The 20945-nt window shown below is 37.9% G+C and overlaps 1 protein-coding gene and 1 long non-coding RNA gene across 3 annotated transcripts in view; one reads left to right on the top strand and one right to left on the bottom strand.

The window, feature by feature from the left end:
- SYNPR (synaptoporin) overlaps window positions 1-20945 on the bottom strand; it is a 328993-nt gene that overhangs the window by 46917 nt on the left and 261131 nt on the right. For both annotated transcript variants that reach the window (XM_011947192.1, XM_011947194.1), the window contains one exon: window positions 2016-2214. In XM_011947192.1, the coding sequence (XP_011802582.1) occupies window positions 2016-2214 (199 nt within the window). The remainder of the gene's footprint in view (window positions 1-2015; window positions 2215-20945) is intronic.
- The window catches only part of LOC105515389, a 130090-nt gene continuing 118241 nt past the window's right edge, over window positions 9097-20945 (top strand). The window contains exon 1 of the long non-coding RNA XR_001002319.1: window positions 9097-9165. This is a non-coding gene — a long non-coding RNA (uncharacterized LOC105515389). The remainder of the gene's footprint in view (window positions 9166-20945) is intronic.

The following is a 20945-nucleotide window of genomic DNA, read 5'->3' on the forward strand; positions in this document are numbered from 1 at the left end:
AAAAATATATTATACATTTAATATGTAATTATTAAATTTAAAAAGTAGCCAGATACGGTGGCTTATGCCTGTAATCTCAGCACTTTGGGAGGCCAAGGCGGGAGGGTAACTTAAGTCCAGGAATTTGAGACCCTGTCTCTGCAAAAAATGTGATGTAACCTTGTCTCTGCAAAAAATACAAAAATTAGCTGGGTGTGGTGGCATGCACCTGTTGTCCCAGCTACTTGGGAGGCTGAGATGGGAGGATCATCTGAGCCTGGGAGGTGGAGTGAGCTGTGATTACGCCACTGCACACCAGCCTGGGTGGTGGCATGAGACTGTGTCTCAATAAAATAAAATAAAAAGTAAAAATTTTATTGAAAATTTACAATTCTTAGATGAATAGGCTGTTTTAGTCCATTTTGTATGGCTATAACACAGTACCTGAGACTGGGTAATTTATAAAGAAAAGAGGTTTATTTAGCACATAGTCTACAGGCTGGGAAGTTCAAGATTGGACAGCCACGTCTGGTGGCTTGTGGTGAGTGCCTTATGCTGTGTCAAAACATGGCAGATAAATGAAAGGGGAACTGGGTATGTGGGAAAAGGGATAGAAGACAAAAGAGGCTGACTCAATTCATAACAACCTGCTCTCACAAGAACTAATACAGTCTTATGAGAACTAATGCAGTCTCTCAAGAAAGACATTAACTCATCTTAGTTATCTAACTGGCTTTAAAAAGCACTGCCTCCTAACACTGCCACATTGAAGATCAAGCTTCAGCATGAGTTTTGGTGGGGGATAAACCATATTCAAGCCATAGCAGTTAATAAGTAATTTTTTTGACAAATATTAATTATTTATAGAATAGTACATGATTCAGCATAAATTTCATTTCCATTTTTCCTTTCTTAGATGTAAATGCTGAGAAAGCTTGCTTGCATAAATGAGAACAAATGGAGTTTTGTTACAGCAATACCATTTATTACTTTCTTTTTGAGTTATATGTCCCACATCACACAGTAACCTGTCATCAAAAATTATTTTTTAATGATCAATCAACTGATCAGCATACTAGAATTTTTAATTTTATTGAAAGCCAAAAAATAGTAAACCTCCTTATATCCAAAAAAGTATATTAGTCAGGCATCAGAATCACTCACTTTTGTCAACACCAACACCAATATTTCAATGGTCCCCTTTTCAGTGTCCCAAATGTTTTATATTCTGTAAATGTACTGTGTAGTAAGACTTGAGTTGGTAAATAAGGATAATTTTCTTTTGTAAAATGGGAGTAGTTGATTAAGAAAGTAGACAGCAAAATCTTTTCAGATACAGGACATTCTCAGGAAGATAGAGTTTGGGCAAATGCACACGTAAAGGGTGAAATTTAAAATTTATTGCCTTAAAATTATCCAGCTTAGGTACCCTCTTAAAGGTTTTGTGTCCCCCTAGGTGTATGTGTGTTTATGTTTAGAAATGCTGGGCTATATTGATTTCACTCATATGAGTCCTTGGACCTTTGTATAAGTCAAGAGAAAGTGAGGTTTAGGGTAAGGAATTGGTAGGAAAAAGACATAGATAGATAGATATACAGAGATGAAGAACTCCACTTTCAAACTAAACAGTTATTAATATATGCCCATTCTATATTCTAAGGGAATAACATATTTCAAATAAGCACAGGTCACACTGTCTAAATAATCAGAAAAATGGTTGACTAACTCCATAATGCTGGAATTATAAATAAATCTACAGCAAGCTTCACTGCTCTTTCCTTGATCTCATGAGATTTCCAAACATTTATTTCAGAGGGGTTTCTAGCAAGGCAGGTGATATTTTCCCAGCCCAGGAGCACAAGAGATTGACAGACATCATGTTTTTGTTGCGGCTTCAAGAGATTTGGATAAAAAAGAATGTGATTTCCTTTCAAACACCTACCCCAAGGGCTCAGGTAACTCCAAAGTCCTTCAAGCATTAGTAAAAAAAAATTAGAAGGAACAGAAAAAGTTATTTGGAAAAGAAAACCACTTACAATGAGTGGGCCCCGGTTGTTTTCCCGGTATTTGTTCTGGAAGAAAATGTAAACGACAGTGGCGGCCAAAGAGTAGAGGAAGGCGAAGACAGCGACAGTGACGAAGAACTCTGCTGAAGACGAGGAGTCACCAATCAATGCCAGCTTCTGCCGTTCCTTTCCCTCGCAGGTGGGCACCTCAAACGTCACCTGGTGCAACCTAAATTGCCAGATTTAAGGAGACATTCTTTAAATGCAATGGAGACGAAAATAGATGACTTGTGTCTACATCTTCTAAAGCAAAATGGGATGTGATCTGGGAGTTATAGTGTGTGCCTATGTAACATATTCATTAAGAAATTTACAGACATTATAGTTAGAAATGTGGAAATCAATATTGCAGCTAATCATCATTTAACCGATTATCATAACAGCTAGTCACCCTTAGGTAGAGGGGAGGAGGGAATAGGAAAGGGAAACTGAAATCGTGATAAATTAGACTATGGCATCCCCCTGCTGAAATTCTTCAGTGCTTCCTCTCTTTAACAGGGCTCACCAGGCCTTACCTTGGTGCCCCTAACTGTATCTCCAGCCTCCACCCCTGCTGCTCTGTCCTCCATCACCCTGTTTCAACTACATTGGCCTGCTTTCTGTTTCTCAGTTTTGACAAACATGGTTCTGTCTCCAGGTCTTGTTGTTGACTGTTCTCTTTTCTTAAATCACTCTGCCCTCTGACATTTCCCATGGCTGCCTCCTTGGCATTCAGGCATCAGCTCAGCATCTCCTGAGAGATGAGAGCCTTTTCCTGCCATTAATCAAAAGGAGCTCCTTTCCTTTAGGCATTTTCTATTACATCACTCTATTTAATGTCATTCATAGCACTTACTGCCAGATAAAGCTGTCTTGGTAATGAATTTGATTACCTTTTTTTTTTTTTTTTTTCAGTTTCCACTGCCCACGCAACTGTGAATATCATTTCTCCATGATAGTGGGAATCTTGGTTTTCTTTTTTCTGTGATCCCAAACACCTGACATTTTTTAGGCACTGAGTAAATAGTACTTGGATAAATGACTGCACATTCTTGGTTCTGTAAGATGGCTGATAGATCGTAATTTGATTGAACTTTTATAACTTCTATTTTAGTGAGTAAACTCTATCAGGATAGCATGCAGGCTCAATAAATTACTGGATACAGACAAAATAAGATGCTTTGGGCAATAGTTTCAGGTCAGTAAATAACACCTAAGGAAGATGTGTTATATACAATATAATAGCTCAGGGTGTGAACTGGAACTAAGTTGCGAACTGTAATTTAACATAGAGGCCAAAATTTTTATTCAGAAATGATTATTAGGGAGGCACTTGCAAAAAGATATGACTGAGGCTTATTTATAACAATAAAGTGCCACTTGGAAAATTAACTATAAAAGTAACAGTGATGATAAAGCCAATCACGAACCTCGTAATTCCAACTTATGCTTAGGAAGTATTTTTCTTGCTAAACAAAACTCAGTCCCTTTAAAATGGATTTGTTAGAAGTCCTAGCCAGAGCACTCTGGCAAGTGAAAAAAATAAAAGGCATCCAAATAGGAAAAGAAGTCAAACTGTCTCTCTTCACTGATGATATAATTTTCTGTCTAGAAAATTCTAAATAAGCTGCCAAAAGCCTACTAAAACTGATAAATGATTTTAGTAAGGTTTTGATATAAAATCAGTGTACAAAAATCAGTAGCATTTCTATACACCAATAATGTCCAGACTGAGAGTCAAATCAAGAGCACAATCTCATTTACAATAGTCACAAAGAAAATAAAATATCTAGGAATACAGCTAAATAAGGAGGTGAAAGATCCCTACAAGAAGAAGTATAAAACTCTGCTGAAAGAAATCAGAGATGACACAAATAAATGGAAATACTTTCCATGTTCATGGATTGGAAGAATCAGTATCACCAAAATAGCCCTATTGCCCAGAGCAACTTACAGATTAAATTCTATTCCTACCAAATTATCAATGTCATTCTTCACAGAATTAAAAACAAAAAACAAAAAAAATCCAAAAAACCCCCACTATTCTAAAATTCACATGGAACCCAAAAAAAGAGACTGAATAGCCAAAACAGTCTTAAGCAAAAGGAACAAACCTGGAGACATAACAATACCCAACTTCAAACTATACCACAAGGCTACAGCAACCAAAACAACATGGTACTAGTACAAAACAGACACACAGACCAACGGAATAGAATAAAAAACTCAGAAATAAAACCACACATTTATAACTATCTGATCTTTGAGAAGGCTGACAAAAACAAGCAATGGAAAAAGAACTCCCTACTCAGTACATGGTGCTGGGATAAATGGCTAGCGATATGAAGAAGAATGAATGAAACTGGACTCTTACTTTTCACCATATAAAAAAATTAACTCAAGATGGATTACAGATTTAAATGTAAGACCTTGAACTATAAAAATCCTGGAAGAAAACCTAGGAAATACCCTTCTCAACATTGGTCTTGGCAAATAATTTTCGGCTAAGTCCCCAAAAGCAAATACTACAAAAACAAAAATTGGTAAGTGGGACCTAATTAAACTGAAGAGTTTCTGCACAGGAAAAGAAACCATGAAAAAACCTACAGGACCGGAGAAAATATTCACAAATTATGCATCTGACCAAGGTCCACTATCCATAACCTATAAAGAACTTAAACAAATCAACAAGCAAGAAATGAACAGCCCCCATTAAAAATGAGCAAAAACATAGACACTTCTCAAAAAAAGACAGGACTGGGCGTGGTGGCTCATGCCTGTAATCCAAACACTTTGGGAGGCCGAGGTGGGGCGGATCACCTGAGTTTGGGAGATCGAGACCAGCCCATGGAGAAACCCCATCTTTACTAAAAATATAAAATTAGACGGGCGTGGTGGCACATGCCTGTAATCCCAGCTACTTGGGAGGCTGAGGCAGGAGAATAGGTTGGGCCCAGGAGGTGGAGGTTGCCGTGAGCCGAGATCGCACTATCGCACTCCAGCCTGGGCAACAAGAGTGAAACTCCGTCTCAAAAAAACAAAACAAGCAAACAAACAAAAAAGACATAGAAGTGGCCAAAAAAACATTAAAAAAATACTCATCTTCACTAATTATCAGAGACAGGCAAATCAAACCCATGATGAGATAACATCTCACACCAGTCAGGATGACTATTCTTAAAAAGTCAAAACCAGCAGATGCTGACAAGACTGCAGAGAAAAGGGAACACTTATGCACTTAGCCACCATGGAGAGCACTTTGGAGATTTCTCAAAGAACTTAAAACAGAGCTACTATTTGACCCAGCAATCCCATTACTGGGTATATACCCAAAGGAAAATAGATCATTATACCAAAAAGACCCACGCACTTGCATGTTCATGGCCATGCTACTTACAATAGCACAGACATAGAATCAACTTAGGTGCCCATCAATGGTTGATTACATAAAGAAAATGTGGTATATATATGCCACGGAATACTATGTAGCTGTAAAAAAAGAATGAAATTATGTCATTTACAGTATCAGGAATGGAGTTGGAGGCCATAATCCTAAGCAAACTAAGGCAGGGACAGAAAACCAAATATGCATGTTCTTGCTTATCAGTAGGAGCTACACATGAAGCACACACAGACATAAAGATGGGAACAATAGACACTGCAGAGTACTAGAGTGGGGAGGGAAGAGGACATGGATTGAAAAGCTACCTATTGGGTACTATGCTCACTGCCTGGGTGCAATATTCCCAAGTAACACACCTGCATATGTACCCCCATATCTAAAATAAAAGTTGACATAGAAAAGAAAAAAAAATAGATTCGTCAAAAAAAATCTTCCAATTAAGATAATAATGATAATAACATAATAATAGCAATTAACATATTGGGGCATTTCTTATGGGCCAGAAACTAAGGCTTAGAAAGGTTAAGTAATTCATTCTAAACCACATAGTTAGTAAATGTCAGTCCAGGGGTTTAAATCTGCATCAAACTCCGGAGCCTGATTTTTAAACTTCTACATTGACTTGTTTATGTTAAATAATGAAGACATTAACTAGGATATATTTATTTTTAAAGTGAAGCTCATGGACTTCTGGCATTAGAATTACTAGGGACTGTGTTAAAAATGTATATTCCTGGGCCCCATCTCAGATCTACTGAATTGAAAGCTCTAGGGGTATGCCTAGCTCACAGCTAAAGCAGGAAAATCCAGTCCCCTTCAGTTCCTTATTTCTCAAGTCCATATGTTTTTGCTTGTGTATATTGCACTTTCCCACAAAAATCCTTTTTCTCTTTCCTTCCTTCCTCCCTCCCTCCCTCCCTCTCTTTCTCTCTTTCTCTCTTTCTTTCTCTCTCTCTCTCTCTCTCTCTCTGTCTTTGACAGAGTCTCTCTCTGTCGCCCAGGCTGTCCTCTGGGCTCACTGCAAGCTCCGCCTCCCAGGTTCATGCCATTCTCCTGTCTCAGCCTCTGAGTAGCTGGGACTACAGGCGCCCGCCACCTCGCCCGGCTAATTTTTTGTATTTTTAGTAGAGACGGGGTTTCACCGTGTTAGCCAGGATGGTCTCGATCTCCTGACCTCGTTATCCACCCGCCTCGGCTTCCCAAAGTGCTGGGATTACAGACATGAGCCACCGCGCCCGGCTTGCTTAACAAACATAAACGTGTACAGCTCCAACAAAATTCAGGACAATAGAAGCATTCATTATGGTTATATTGTAGAGCTCCTTTCCTACCCTTGCCAGTGATACTAGAATATTCCTCAATAGTTTTGCCTGTAGAAATACTGAAAAATGAAATGAGTTTAAAAGGTAGTCATGTCAATTATTCTGATGCAGGTGATTTTCAGATAATACACACTTTTCCTCATTATTTAAAAAAATGTGGCATTGACTTAATACACTTTCAACAACTTTATAGTTCACATAATAGCTAGATGCGGCCAGGTGCGGTGGCTCACGCACGCCTGTAATCACAGCACTTTGGGAGGCCGAGGCAGACTGCTTGAAGTCAGGAGTTTAAGACCAGCCTGACCGACATGGTGAAACCTTATCTCTACTAAAAATACAAAAATTAGCTAGACGTGGTGGCAGGCACCTGTAATCCCCGCTACTCAGGAGACTGAGGCAGGAGAATCACTTGAACTCGGGAGGCTGAGGTTTCAGTGAGCCAAGACCGGGCCATTGTACTCCAGTCTGGTCAACAAGAGCCAAACTCCGTCTCAAAATAAATAGATAAATAAATAAATAAATAAATAAATAAATAAATAAATAAATAGATGCTGGGGCTAGAGCGGGGAATAAAGAAGAGCTGGAATGGTGCCTGTCCATGTTGAACTTAAAGTTTAGAGAGAAAAGATGGGTTTTCTGAGAGGAACCTGAGGCTAGTCTGGGGGTGGGTTAGCCAAGGTAAGATTCCCTATGCAAGTGACTTTTATGCTGGAGCTTTAAAGATAATAGGAATTACCCAGATCAAAAGTTAAGAAAGAAAGCACAATGAGATACTACTTCACATCCACTAGGGTGACTATAAAAAGAAAGATTATAAGATTGGAATTAAAAGTGTTGGTAAGGGTGTAGAGAAATGGGAACTTTCGTATGTTGCTGGGGAGAAGGTAAAATGATGCAGTCACTTTGGAAAACAGTCTGGCAGTTCTTCAGGTAGTTAAACATAGAGTTATAATATGACCCCACTCCAGCAATTCCACTCCTAGATACATACCCAAGAGAAATGATAACATTTGTCAATACAAAATCTTGTACAAGAGTGTTCATAACAGCATTATTCATAGCCAAACAGGAGAAACAACTGAAATGTCTATTAACTGATGAATGAATAAATAAGATGTAGTTTATTCATACAACAGAATATTATTTGTTAATAAAAATAAAGTACTGATACATGCTATGACATGGATAAGTCTTGAAAACATTATGCTCAGTGAAAGAAGCTAGTCACAAAAGACCACATATTCTATGATTCCATTTCTATAAAGTGTTTAGAATAGGTAAATCTCTGGAGACAAAAAGCAGGTTAGTGTTTGCTTAGGACTGGGTGGAGGATGGGAGAATGGTACAGTTTAAATGGCCAAATTGTACAGTATGTCAATGATATCCCAATAAAGCTTAGAAAACAGGAAAGAACATGTACCAAGCTCCTGCATAGGCAAAGGGTGTAACACATGGGGGAATGCAATGTGGCTTGGGAAACTGGAAGAGGGTGGGAAAGGGAATGGTGGTGCAGGATGGGGTGGAAAAGTAGCTGGGGGCCCCCATTGTGCAGCCTTGTTGGCCAGGTGGCCAAATTATAGATTTTGGCCTTAATCTTCAGACAAAGATTAGAAGGATCTTCTTAGAATAAACAGTATGTAAAACACACAAAAATGTCACCTGTTGCAATTATCTGCACCTGATGCTTTCCAGGTGCCAGGCTGCACCCCAGGATCAGCATGTCTCCAGTGCACCTGTTCCTTCAGCTGACATGCACAAACTAGGTCTGCAATCTTTGTGTGTGATGGGACAGTGGGGGGGGGGGGAGAGAATAAAATATTTTTCAAAATATGCAGTCAGCCGAATAGCAGTATTTTGCCTATTGCTGACTTATCATGTTGACTTAAAGAAATTGTTAATTGTGCTTATCTGTATAAGGCAAAAAAAATTACTAAAAGATCTGATGATGTATAGCTGGATATTTAGCCTACCAGCCATACTGGGATAAAAAATATATATATATATGTGTATATATATAACACACGTATATATAGATACATACACATATGTATATACACATATATATAACTGTTGCTTAAAAGAGCTTATATATAAGAACTTTGTAAGTTCTTATAAGCAAAAGGCATATATGTGTATAAATACATATATATTTATTTATATATTATGTATAAGTTCTTTTAAGCAACAATTACATATATGTATAAATACATATATTTTGTATTTTGGGGGAAAGTGTATAGTCAGCATGTGTTTTGTAGTTATAATAACTTTGGAAGCAAATATTCATTCAGAATCTAAACAAGGAAAAAATTTTCTAAATAGAGCATGTCATTCAACAGAATATGGATGCTGACAGGGCCACCTCTGATCTTGTGAGGAACTAGTCAGGGAGCAATTGCTGAAGCTGCAAAAGGTACCAAATTCAATTTGTTAATTTCAAATGTAAAATTCTCTTCTTGGCTTGCCCGACCCAATCAAGAGTTAATTGAATTTCACTCGGTTTTGCTGCATTGTGTCTATCAATGAAAGGCTTCCATTTTAAAGTGGTTTCTTAAAGAAAAAATTGTACCAATGTTTAAATGGAGTCATTTAAAACATTTCACTGATTTTTCAATTAAGTTAAACAAACTACTGCGTCGCCATAGTTTTTAGTTATGTTTGTAGGGCCTGGAGTAATATTAAATGCAACTATCTGGGGACTGATGGAAGACAAGTGGCATTGCTTTATTGCTAGAAATATTTGTAATAACAACCACCAACATTTTTCAACCTAGGCATTGTGCTAGGTTCTTTACCTACTTGTATCTAATTTAATTCTCATAGCAACTCTCTTCAGTGGGTACGATTGCTATTACCATTTTACAGAAGAGGAAACTGAGGCTTAGAAAGGATAATGACCTTGCCTGAGGTCATGTGGCTAGAAGATAGCAGAGATGAGTCAGGAATGTAAGCAGTGTAGAAGGAGCCTACGCTGGAAGTACTGCACATGCCTGCCTCTCTGCTTTAAAAATTACAGCATCCTTAGATTTCCAGCTGAATATTTGTAAGCAAATGACCCAAGCCAGCTTTCCCGTGCCATCTCATTTAATGGTAGACTGATAGTCTATATACCGAATAAGATTCTAAACCAATGGTCATTCTGCTACCACCTTGAAGGATGGTGAATTTGGCATTGTACAAGGTACCCAGCAGTGATAGAGTTGAATCCCTATGAAATGACCAGTAGAAAGCCATTAAAAACTTGCTAATTTCCAAATCTTGTCCTGGGTTATTCTAACATTTGCCTCAGAAACAAGTAAAGGGTAAATGAACCTGACTACATCATGTTGTGAAATTGTGATAACTGTGGTCTGATTTTTTAATAGAAAGTGAGACATTAGGTAAAACAAAGCACAGATTTATCTTTAGTTAGCACCATACTATTATGGTCATCTGATAATAAGACCTTTGAAATTATTGACAAAACCGTTCACCAGGTGTGGAAGAAAACAAGACTAACGCTCCCACCAATACATTTGGCGGTGGTTCAGTGCAAGACAGAAATGACATGTCCCAAGGGCAGTGATCCAGCCCAGGAGCAAATGTGGGAAGGATTAAGGTGTTGGGGAGCAGGCTGCTGTCATTGAATTTCTGATACCTGGAATTCAAGATCAGAGGGCAATTGGCAAATTGTAGTGCTGAGTATGTTTTCTCTTTACCTGATTATTTTTCACAGGCCCTGTTTCAATTTTGTTTACCAGTCGACAGGAATTTTAATCCTTTTGCTCCATTTTTATCCATCTCTCCCCAATATGAAATATTGGCACTTATCTGCTTTTAGATTGCTTTGTCTTTAGCCAGCTATATGTGTGTGTATATGTGTAATAAGTGTGTTTGTGTGTGCATTTACAGATACACACATACACTCTTACTCAGCGTACATGATTCACAACATAAATCACTACAAAATCCTGAGAATTTACATAGCACTGTCACACACTGCATCTCATTTTTCTCCCAGGTAACCCCCCCGACATATTATGCAGATAGGGAAGCTGGAGCTCAGCTATCTCAAAAGAATCACTAAAGATCACCTGTTGGCACAGAGTAGAGGAAAACTTAGCACTCAGGCTTTCTGATACCAGATCTTAGTTGTTTTACTTATGGCCCAAATTTCATTTCCACGTTTTCCAAGCCACTGACTTCTCCATTATGCTCAAGTTTTTCATCAATTCAGTAGAGATTTATTGAACTTCATGTGCTAGCCATTAGAAACGGATGGGGAGACAATGAACTATGGGGAATGAGTGTGCAGATTATCTGGAAGGTTGAAAAAGACAAATCCTTCGTTACTTCCACCGGTTTTCTTACTGTACCTGAAGCATGGTATGCTATTTAGAATGATGATGGTGATTTCACTTCTACTCCTGGATGCCAATCAATGATTGACATTTATTGAGCATATACTAGGCCAGGCACCATGCCAAATGTTTTCATATATTATCTCACTGAAACATTCAAATTTGATCAAGTGGTTACTATTAAGTCATTGCATGTTAATTGTAGGGGCAAGGTGAGTTTTTGAAGTAGGGCCTTGAAATGGAGTCTGTATGACCCCAAAGCTCTTGCTTTTAACCTCCCATACAAAAAAAAAAAAATCAATGCTATCAATTGTTTGTATCAATCACATATTTGCTGACTTCTTGCACCATTGAGAGCTTTTCTAATGGCCTTCTAGCAACTGACTCTCACTTGCTAGCAACGGACTCTCACTTGTTACTTTCAGTCCTTTCTCCATAGGACAGTTGTCATAGGATGAATGTATGGGAACTGTGGCCATTGTTCCATTGCTCCACTGGCTTATGGATGATTCGAAATTGGGCCTAAAAACTCACGTTGATTGGAATAAGATTCTCCTTTACGCTACCAGCACCTCACAAGGCACATTATGCTGTCATCAAAATCTGGGGAGAGAATCTGCCTTCCCAGAGTCTCAGGTTTAGGATCTATTTGGTGTAGAAAAGGCAGACAAATTCTAAGTGGGGATTGAGAACAGGCCTGGGAAATATGCACATCGTGGTGAGAACTGAGAGAAGGCTCCAGCAATTGGACTCAGGTTGCTTAAGTCAAGATAAAGTTTGATGTCTTCAGTTTGCAAAGGGGGAATAGAGAGAGTGGATCTGAAATGGAAGACTCAATTGTAGAAGGTGACAAGGATCCATGTATCTAGGATACCGTTATTGAGAAAAAAGGTAATTACTAGAATTTATCCAGCATCAAAGCAAACAGAAACATAAAACAATTTAGTACACACATATTTTTCCAGGAGAGTCTCAGGGATTCAAATGATGCTATTTGTTTCCAGGAAGGTTAGTGGACATTGAGATGACTGTACCTACATTCCCATATGCCAGACTCAAGAGATGAACTCCATATCTTCAGTTAAATGGCATTTTCCAGGCAGCCAGAATCATTTTCCCAGACATTTTTTTCTTAATCTTGGTTGAATCAGAAACAGTTTCATCTCCAAGGCTTGCAACAACAGCATGCATGTGCTAAAAATGTTTTCTTTAAAAAGAAAAAATCTAAGTAAAACACAAAGTGCTATACTTCTGCTTTTCAACATAACAGAGGCATTGCTCCTTGATTTGCTTATGCATTAAGTGTCTTAAAGTTTATTGTCTCCATAGGAAGAACTTTTTTTTTCATAAGAGGAAATTTTCATTACTTTTTGTCCTCTCCACTTTACCATTAGAGACAATGATTTTTTTTTTTTTATTTTGAAGAGAGTAGTAATAAATATCGAGCACAGGGAGTGAGCTAGACACTGGGAAATGCAATCAAGATTACTGCAAACAATACTCTTTTCTACAGTATTAATTGCACTCAGACATGTGAAGATAAGGCTGGAAAATTACTGTTCTCCCCTCACCCCCAACATGTAGCTCCCATTTCCATGTGCCAGAAAGATATTTATCCAATTTATTGAAAGTGTATTGCGCTTTTAAGAAGGATCTTTTCAAATTTCACTCCTCCCTACAGTTTGGATTGACACAGATAGACATTTCAACATGAAACGGTGGACTCTAAGGTGATTAAAAAGGAATAGTTTGCAAAGGCGAAGGTATGATCTGGAGTAAAAGGGAAGTAAAACTCCATGAAACCCTTACAATGACTTGCAAAGAGGCACTGCTGTGCTCACTAAGCTATGATTTATTAATTTTGGCCTCTTCAAATAGAATTTGAGTAATGGAGAACTCAGACTCCCTCTACGTTGTTAAATTAAAATAGATAATGAGGTCGTTATCTGTATATTTCAGGGAAAATCCTTTCTTCTCTGGTTTGCTTTCCCTGAGCTGTGGTACTCTACCCAAGTGAATTATGAAACAAAAACAGTCCTAGAGTTGATTTTTAAAGAAGTTTGAATGTCCAGTTGACAACTGCTTATTCATCTATTTTATTCAGTTAGTATAGAAATGTATCAGGAATAAACAATTTAAGTCTTTGATTAAAAGATATTTACAACAGGTAGAAACATACAGGTAACAGAGAGGAAGGTGGCAGAAATCTGACCTTTTGTTTAGAATTTAGGTCAAATTGATTGTAATCATTAATTCAGTCAAAACGTGCTATTTATAAAAATTCAACCAATGCAGCAATGTTTACAGGAGGAAAAGGTAAGTTTCTTCATAATTTAATCTCCAATATTAACAACTTAAAACACTGAAATTAAACAGTCTTTAATATACTATTTACTACCTAATAATATGACCTGTACATACCTTATTTTTTCAAGAAGGATCTGCCTTATTCTTTTTAACAGTCATATAATATATGTACAGGACTATGAATTATCATTGTACTGTTCTGTATGTTACGTAGTAAAGGTTCTATAATAATTTTCTCCCATCCAAGTACTAACCAGGCCTGACCCTGTTTAGCTTCCAAGATCAGATGAGATTGGGCGTGTTCAGGGTGGTATGGCTGTAGACTACATTAATTTTCTAGATAGCCTCACATTAGTGGACATTTTGAATTTATATACGCTGGGTCATGTTACATAACTTTTGTTAGATTCTTATTAGGTTTCTTCACTCCCAAAATGTTAAGATTTACTAAACCTCATCACTTTGGTGACCAAGTGCTAAAATGGAAATAAGAGCTGGGTTCTAAAGGTTTCGTTCAGACCATTTTACATTTTGTCCAACATGATAAAACCAGTTGACAATTCCTCCCCCTGCCCATTACATACGTCATCTGGTCTCACACCCAGGGGCAACATAGGAAAGAATATTCAAGTATTAGTACCAGCAATGAAATGTTATCTCCAGTACCCTTCACTTCTATTTGTCTCCATTTTGTGTTCAATGGACAACTACCCTTTTACATGTTTTTTTTTTTATTATTCATAAATCAAAGGCAATATAAAGCATCTCTGTCAATATTCAGCTATGTGACCTTAGAGTGCTTCTGAGCTTCGGATTTCTCATCTGCTAAATGGAAGAAATAAAAGCACCATATTCATAGGATTTTCTGTGTGTGTGTGTGTGTGTGTGTGTGTGTGTTTGTGAGGTTTGAATGAGATAATGGAGTATATTGTACTTGTCATGGTGCTTGAATGTAATTGACAATTACAGGTGCTATAAATATGTGAACTGCAAGGAGTTTCAACAGTTCACAATTAAAGATGTAAGTCTGATTACTAAAGTTGATTTAAAAAATCTAAACTCTTTTAGAAAGTAGATTTTAAGGAACCGGAAACAGGCATATTCTATAACTATACAGTTCTGTCAAAAAGTCCCCCGATAAAGCAGTTATTTGGTCATTTTATGTTATTGCTTACTGTCATTTCATTCTTCATATAATAACTGGTCTCACTAAATGCTCAGGGTAGGCAACTTCACAGAACTCTTGCTGGGTAGGAAATTCAATATATATGCCAGATTATAATGAAATAAATAGTAATGACTTATGCATATAGAACAAAATACAATCTCCCTTAAACCACTGAAAAGCTATTATCCTGTCAAGAGGCTTTGGAATTGTAAAATTTCAATTCTTTAGTTGTTAATATCACCATAAAGAAACAAATCCTTTTTGAAAAAATGTCCTAGATACAAGAAAACATTGTACATTTTATTTAACTAGGAACAGTTTGTTAAACATATTTATCAGCTGGGGATAGGAAAAGTACTCTTTATCGTCAGTACATATAATGTCACTCATGTCTCCAATGCTTTGCAGGTGACTGGGAGATAAATCACATAATTTTCAAGCTGCATTTGTAACATGACATGTAAGAATTCATTTTCCACATAGCAACCAGGAATATTTTAAAAGCATAAATCAGACCATGTCACTTCTCTGTGTAAAACTCTTCTCCAATGGTTTCCTCTTGTACTTAGTCATATTCAAACCCCCTAACATGGCCCACAAAGACGGACATCACTCGGACATCACTCATGGCCATTCATTTGCTATCATCATGCCCACTTGCTTCTTTCTCTCACTAGATTACCGCCCCCCCCACCCACCTTATTCCCAAGGTCTTTGGATTAACCCCCATATTGTCCATGGCCAGCTTCATGGGGCAGGTGATGTTTAGTGAAGTAAATTCTGGAGAGTGAAGAGCAATAAGTCAAGTGCAGTGTCTAGGGCATTGAGGAAGGGTAGAGGACAAGGGCTACCTCCTGCTTATCCAAGCCAGTGTCCTGAACTTCTTTCTCCAAATAAATTACCCCAATTTGGACACTTTTTCAATGAAATGCAGTTTTATACAAAGTCTAGCAAGGGTTTGATTGGAAAGACTGGACTTTTTAATGAGGTCAATGATACCAATCTAGTCATAGGAGGGTCAAAAAAGTCTTTACAAAAGAAAATGGTATTTAATTATTGGAAAAGGCTCAAAAACAAAAACAAAATAACCAAAACAGCAAGCAACTACTTTCACTTACAGATTAAGATCTATCTTCCAATGATATTTTTCCTCTTGATTAGCAGAATATTTAAATAGAACAGAATCTAAACTAAACTTCCTCTCCTGATAATTAAAAATGTCTAAATCATGCGACTATATGCTACAATTAAGTCTTACAAGTAATTTAATATTCAATAATTTTGTTTGACTTCCTGGAAATTCTTAATGCTTCTGACAACTCCATATCCGAGATCCTCAAACTGTAGTTTGGAATGTCTAAAACTCTTTCAAGGGATCCATTAGATCAAAATTATTTTCATGATAACACTAAGATGTTGTTTGTCATTTTCACTCTCACTTTCTTACAAGTATATAGTGGAGTTTTACAGAAGCTATATGATGTAAGAAACAACTATTGTTCTGACAGTTCATGGAATGTGCATTTGCATATTTTTATATTTTATAAATTTATCAGTTATGATTTTCAATATGATAGATATCTGTAGATATAATCTAAGAAATAAAAAGCTCTTTGTGGTCCTTAATCATTTAAAAATATGGAGGGGTCTTGAGACCTCACATTTGAGAACTGCTCATCTAGATGATAAATTTTGACTTCCCTCAAATTACCTCATTTTACTTAAGCCCACTTTTGGTAATTCAGGTAATATGGGATGGATGGCCTGATTCACCATTTTACACAGGTATTTCTTTTCACTCAGCAGGTATTTACTGAGTATCTACTATATGCAAGTCATCACACTAAGCAATAGTTTTTATTATCATCACCATTCAAAGAGTGTATGGCAGGTGCTCTCTGTCCTCAGCAAGTACTGAATAAAATGCTCTTTTATCCAAACTAAAACTGCCTAGATATTCTCTATTCAACTGATTGTCCATGCCTGACTCAGAAAGGAGCCCTATCTTCTCAAGTTATAAATGCTCCTTGGTCTTTGACCATTTTAATTCTCCAGGTTTCTCAGGCTAGAGGAAGGAAAATAGAGGTCAGATTTAGATGGCCCACTGGGGTGATTACCCAGTATAAACATTACCTCTCCATCCTTTATCTCATTCCTAAAGGGGAGTCAGAGACTGAGGCTGAAATATGGGGGATTTGCAACATGAAATTTGCAAGCAATGTTACTTATCTTAGTATCTCCCATGAAGTGGGCATCTGATGTTTTTGCTTACCTGGTATGTATTGTTTATTTTCTGAACAGTTTCTTGCTTTCAAGGTTTGAACCTCAGAACTAGATCTGATCAATTATCATGTTTTATCCACTGGGCTTGAGGATCTAAAGCATGTATACTCAATTCTATGCCAGGATAATGAGGCCAATACAGAAGAAAACATAGGGATAAAGAGAGAGAAAGAGATTCTAGTTTCTTATTGTGTCTCCAGCACCTAGCACAGTGACTGGCACATTTGGTGCTCATAATTTTTATTGATTCAGTTGACTTTCACCTGGCTTCTTTATGAGTGACTGGAGCATCTCAGATAAAACAATGGCTCATATAACTTTTATTTTGAATAAGCATCAGCTGTAGAAATACCCACTGGCACCTCAAAGTTTGATAAAATCCATTGCTTCTCTGTCTTTCCTCTCTTTTTGCTGCTACCTTGTACCACTTTTTTAGCTTGTTATTTTCATCCCAAGTGCCCTCTTGAGAAGACAGTTGTTTTATATCAAGACACTGGATATTGCATGGTTGAAAAGCATTCTTTTCTGAAATTAATTTAGTTTTGCATTTTCTATGTTTAGCTTCTCTGGGCTCCTAAACCTTGTGAAATAAATTTCACATGTGGGCAGCCTATGCCAATATTCATAGTCTGGCTTTCAAGCCAAGGAACATGAACTAAAGAAGACTAAGCGAGTGAGTGGGAAGATAAATAATTTTATAAAAGGAGGATTATAATTAATAGGATTTAGTACTCAATAGGTTGGCTCCTTTAATTAAGAAAAAATTCACCCTAAGTTAAGATTTCCATCTTAAATCTATGTAACTATTCCAGTATTCCCACTACTATTCAATGGGTCTGATGGCCTGTGATAACTCAGGTCAATAGAAAGAACTGGCGCATTTTGGTGTCCTGCAGAATGACTAAGGCCAATAGATTGTAATTCTGAACCTGTGATTGGTTGAGTCTTAAAGAAACCATGTTAAGAAAATAAAATTTGGTTCCTAATCAAACTCCCTTCTGCCATGTGCAATTAGAGGAATATCTTCTGAGAAATTTAAGGTAAGATGTGTCTCTTGTTTATTGTCAAGACTGAGTCCAAGAGGGGAAAAAAAAAAAAAGAGAATTGGCAATACACTGGCTGTCCCTTCCTTAAAGCTGCCTGCCTCTGCTTGGTTTTATTCTTTCTCTCTGTGGTGGGCAAAATGGAAGCCTGACATCCACAACTTATCAGCTCAGCAGCCCTGACTAGCAGAGGCCATCACTCCCCAAGCTCCAAGAGAAAAATTCAAATTAGGTCGCATGTTCATCTTAAAAACAATCACCAAGGCCAGGGAAATACATGTACTAATTGGCCAGGCTGCAGTCAGGTACTGTGTGTATGTGTGCGGGTGGGGGTTGTGGGTGTGTATGTGTGTGTAGGAGTGATAGGAGGTGAAATTTCAAATGAACCTCACCGAATGTGTTCATCTTTAAAAGGAAGGGTTCAATACTAAAAAACAGAAATAACACATGTCTTCTGTATGTGTCTCTCCTCTAGCAAATCATGTCTGGGTCTTTTATTATTTATTTATTTATTTATTTATTTATTTATTATTATTTTGAGATGGAGTCTCGCTGCTCTGTCGCCCAGGCTGGAGTGCAGCTGCGCGATCTCAGTTGCAAGCTCGGCCTCCCGGATTCATGCCATTCTCCCGTCTCAGCCTCCCGAGTAGCTGGGACTGTAGGCGCCCGACACCACGCCCGGCTAATTTTTTTTGTGTGTTTTTAGTAGAGACGGGGTTTCACCATGTTAGTCAGGATGATCTGGATCTCCTGATCTCGTGATCCGCTCTCCTCGGCCTCTCAAAGTTGCTGGGATTACAGACGTGAGCCACCGGGCCCAACATGCCTTGGTCTTTTAAAAAAAATCTCTGTACCTCCCTTGCCAAGTATGAAGTAGATGCCCAATACATATTTGTCCAGTGAACATAGAGTTATACACAATATTCTATATGCCTTACTGCAGAGCAAGGGCCAACTCTGTGTATGCCCTGATGTGGACATTTATTTGAATTCATGCCCATTATGTTAAAACCATTTCCACCTCCCTCTTTTTCCTTCCTTGACATGCAAAGCCTCGTTTCTTTTTCTGCACTTCTCCACTTTATCAATCTTAAACTACTGCTCAAGTATATTTCCTCCATGAAGCCTTCCCTGAGGATTGTATGATTCATTATTTCCTCCAACTTTGAGGACCCTGTTTTCTGCACCTTGCCCCTTCAGTAGTAAAGTATTGCTTAGACCATGGCTGTATGGTCCAACTACCCATGTTAAAATCTCCATCACTTCCTTGCTGTGTCACCTGAGCTAATTTCTTAATTTCTTTGTCTATAGCAGATGATTATAACATGACCTACTTCGTAAGGGATAAATAATAGGGTGTCTGTAAAAAGCTTAGCACCATGCCTGGCACATAGTAAGTGTTTAATAAATACTATTTTTATAACTGATGAAATAGATAGCTGTACTCCTCTAGTAGACACAAGTGATAGCTCCTGTAGATGTTGATATGCCTCCTACATTAAGCTCTTTTTCCTGTTTGAGGGCCTTCCTCCACCCAAGCAAATTTACTATGCTGCAAGCAGGCACAACTGGAAGTGTGGGAGAGTTAACGTTTTTGGATTCAGCCCTAAAACACTGGAGGGTGGAAGTCAGTGGGTAGATGACCCAGTCTCTCTGCCCTCTGTGTGGGGATTCTTGGGTGTGTTCCATACAGTTTCTCAGAGGATCCCGGCAGGACTGAGTCCCAGTTGCCCACAGTGACAACTGCTCATTAATGCAAATTTTACTGGCTTTCTCCCTTCTCTGTCTTGCTTACCCCACATCTTTCTTGTGCTTTCTGAAATCACCTCCTATATAAGCTCCTTGTGCCTAGGTCTTTGTTTTAAGGTCTGCCTTAGGGAAACTCGAATTAAGATAGCTCAGAGCAGTTTCCATTTTTAAAGTTGTTAACTCAGGATATTTTCACTGTGGGCAAGGACCATACCCTTCTTTTGTAGCTCTATATTGCTTGGCATGTTTTGAGGACCGACATTCAATAACTACTTGCTGGATAACTGATGTTTTGAGGACATTTTTAGTATTTAGATACCAGAGAAGGAAGTTCTATGATATGTCTGATGAGATTAGTTTTCTATTTGCATTCCTATTAGGTTCAAGTTTGGGACACATGTGCATAAAAACCTCAACTTCCTTTGGAAACTTGAGCCCAGGAACTAAAACTTGTGAAAATGCGCCAAAAATTGGGTGTATTTATAAAAATAACTTCACACCTCCCTTCATGGATTCTACTTTGTTGTGGAATCAGCCATCTATTGAATGACTAATACTAACACACACAGATGCCAAAATATAAACTGTAAGCTACAAAGTTGTGTATTTTTTTCAGGGATGCAAAACCTCCAAACTGAAACTGAAATAACAGATGTCTTGGTGCAGAGGTGAAAGCAGAAGAAGGAAGAAAGAAAGGGCCTTTGCTTCCCTGAAACTGAACAAATGATGAGAGCAAATCAGGAAATCTAGTTAAATGAGGCTTATTTCTTCCAAATACAGTTAGGTAGGCTCCTGTTTGTTTTTATCATTCCCAGGGATGATTTGGTTACTATAGACTATATAAACAATAAAGTCATATTTAAAAAGTAAGACATAGAAAGATATATTAATAATGTGTGAGATTCATATTGAAGATTATATCAGTTAGCTATTGCCGTAATAATGCAGTGTAATTAGCCACCTCCAAACTCAGTTGTTCAAAACCACCACCATCTATTCTTGCTCTTATATTTATGGGTTGGTTGAAGTGGCTCTGCTTCCTGCATGTTCATTCTAGGACTCAGGATGAAGAGGGGTCCCTCCACGTGGAGGAAGCCTTCTCTTGCTGATGGTGGGGGCACAGGAAGGCAAGCAGAAACATGCAATGCTTATTAAGGCTTCACATGGGAAATCACATCCTATCACTTCTGCCCACTTTCTATTAATCAAAACAAGTCACCTACCAAGCCGAAAATCAATGGGGCAGAGAAATATACTGTTTTTATGGGATCATGGCAAAGGTGGCTTTGCAAAATACTACTTG

This window comes from Colobus angolensis, unplaced genomic scaffold (assembly GCF_000951035.1).
Source record: "Colobus angolensis palliatus isolate OR3802 unplaced genomic scaffold, Cang.pa_1.0 Scaffold26, whole genome shotgun sequence".
Classification (NCBI taxonomy): Eukaryota; Metazoa; Chordata; class Mammalia; order Primates; family Cercopithecidae; genus Colobus; species Colobus angolensis.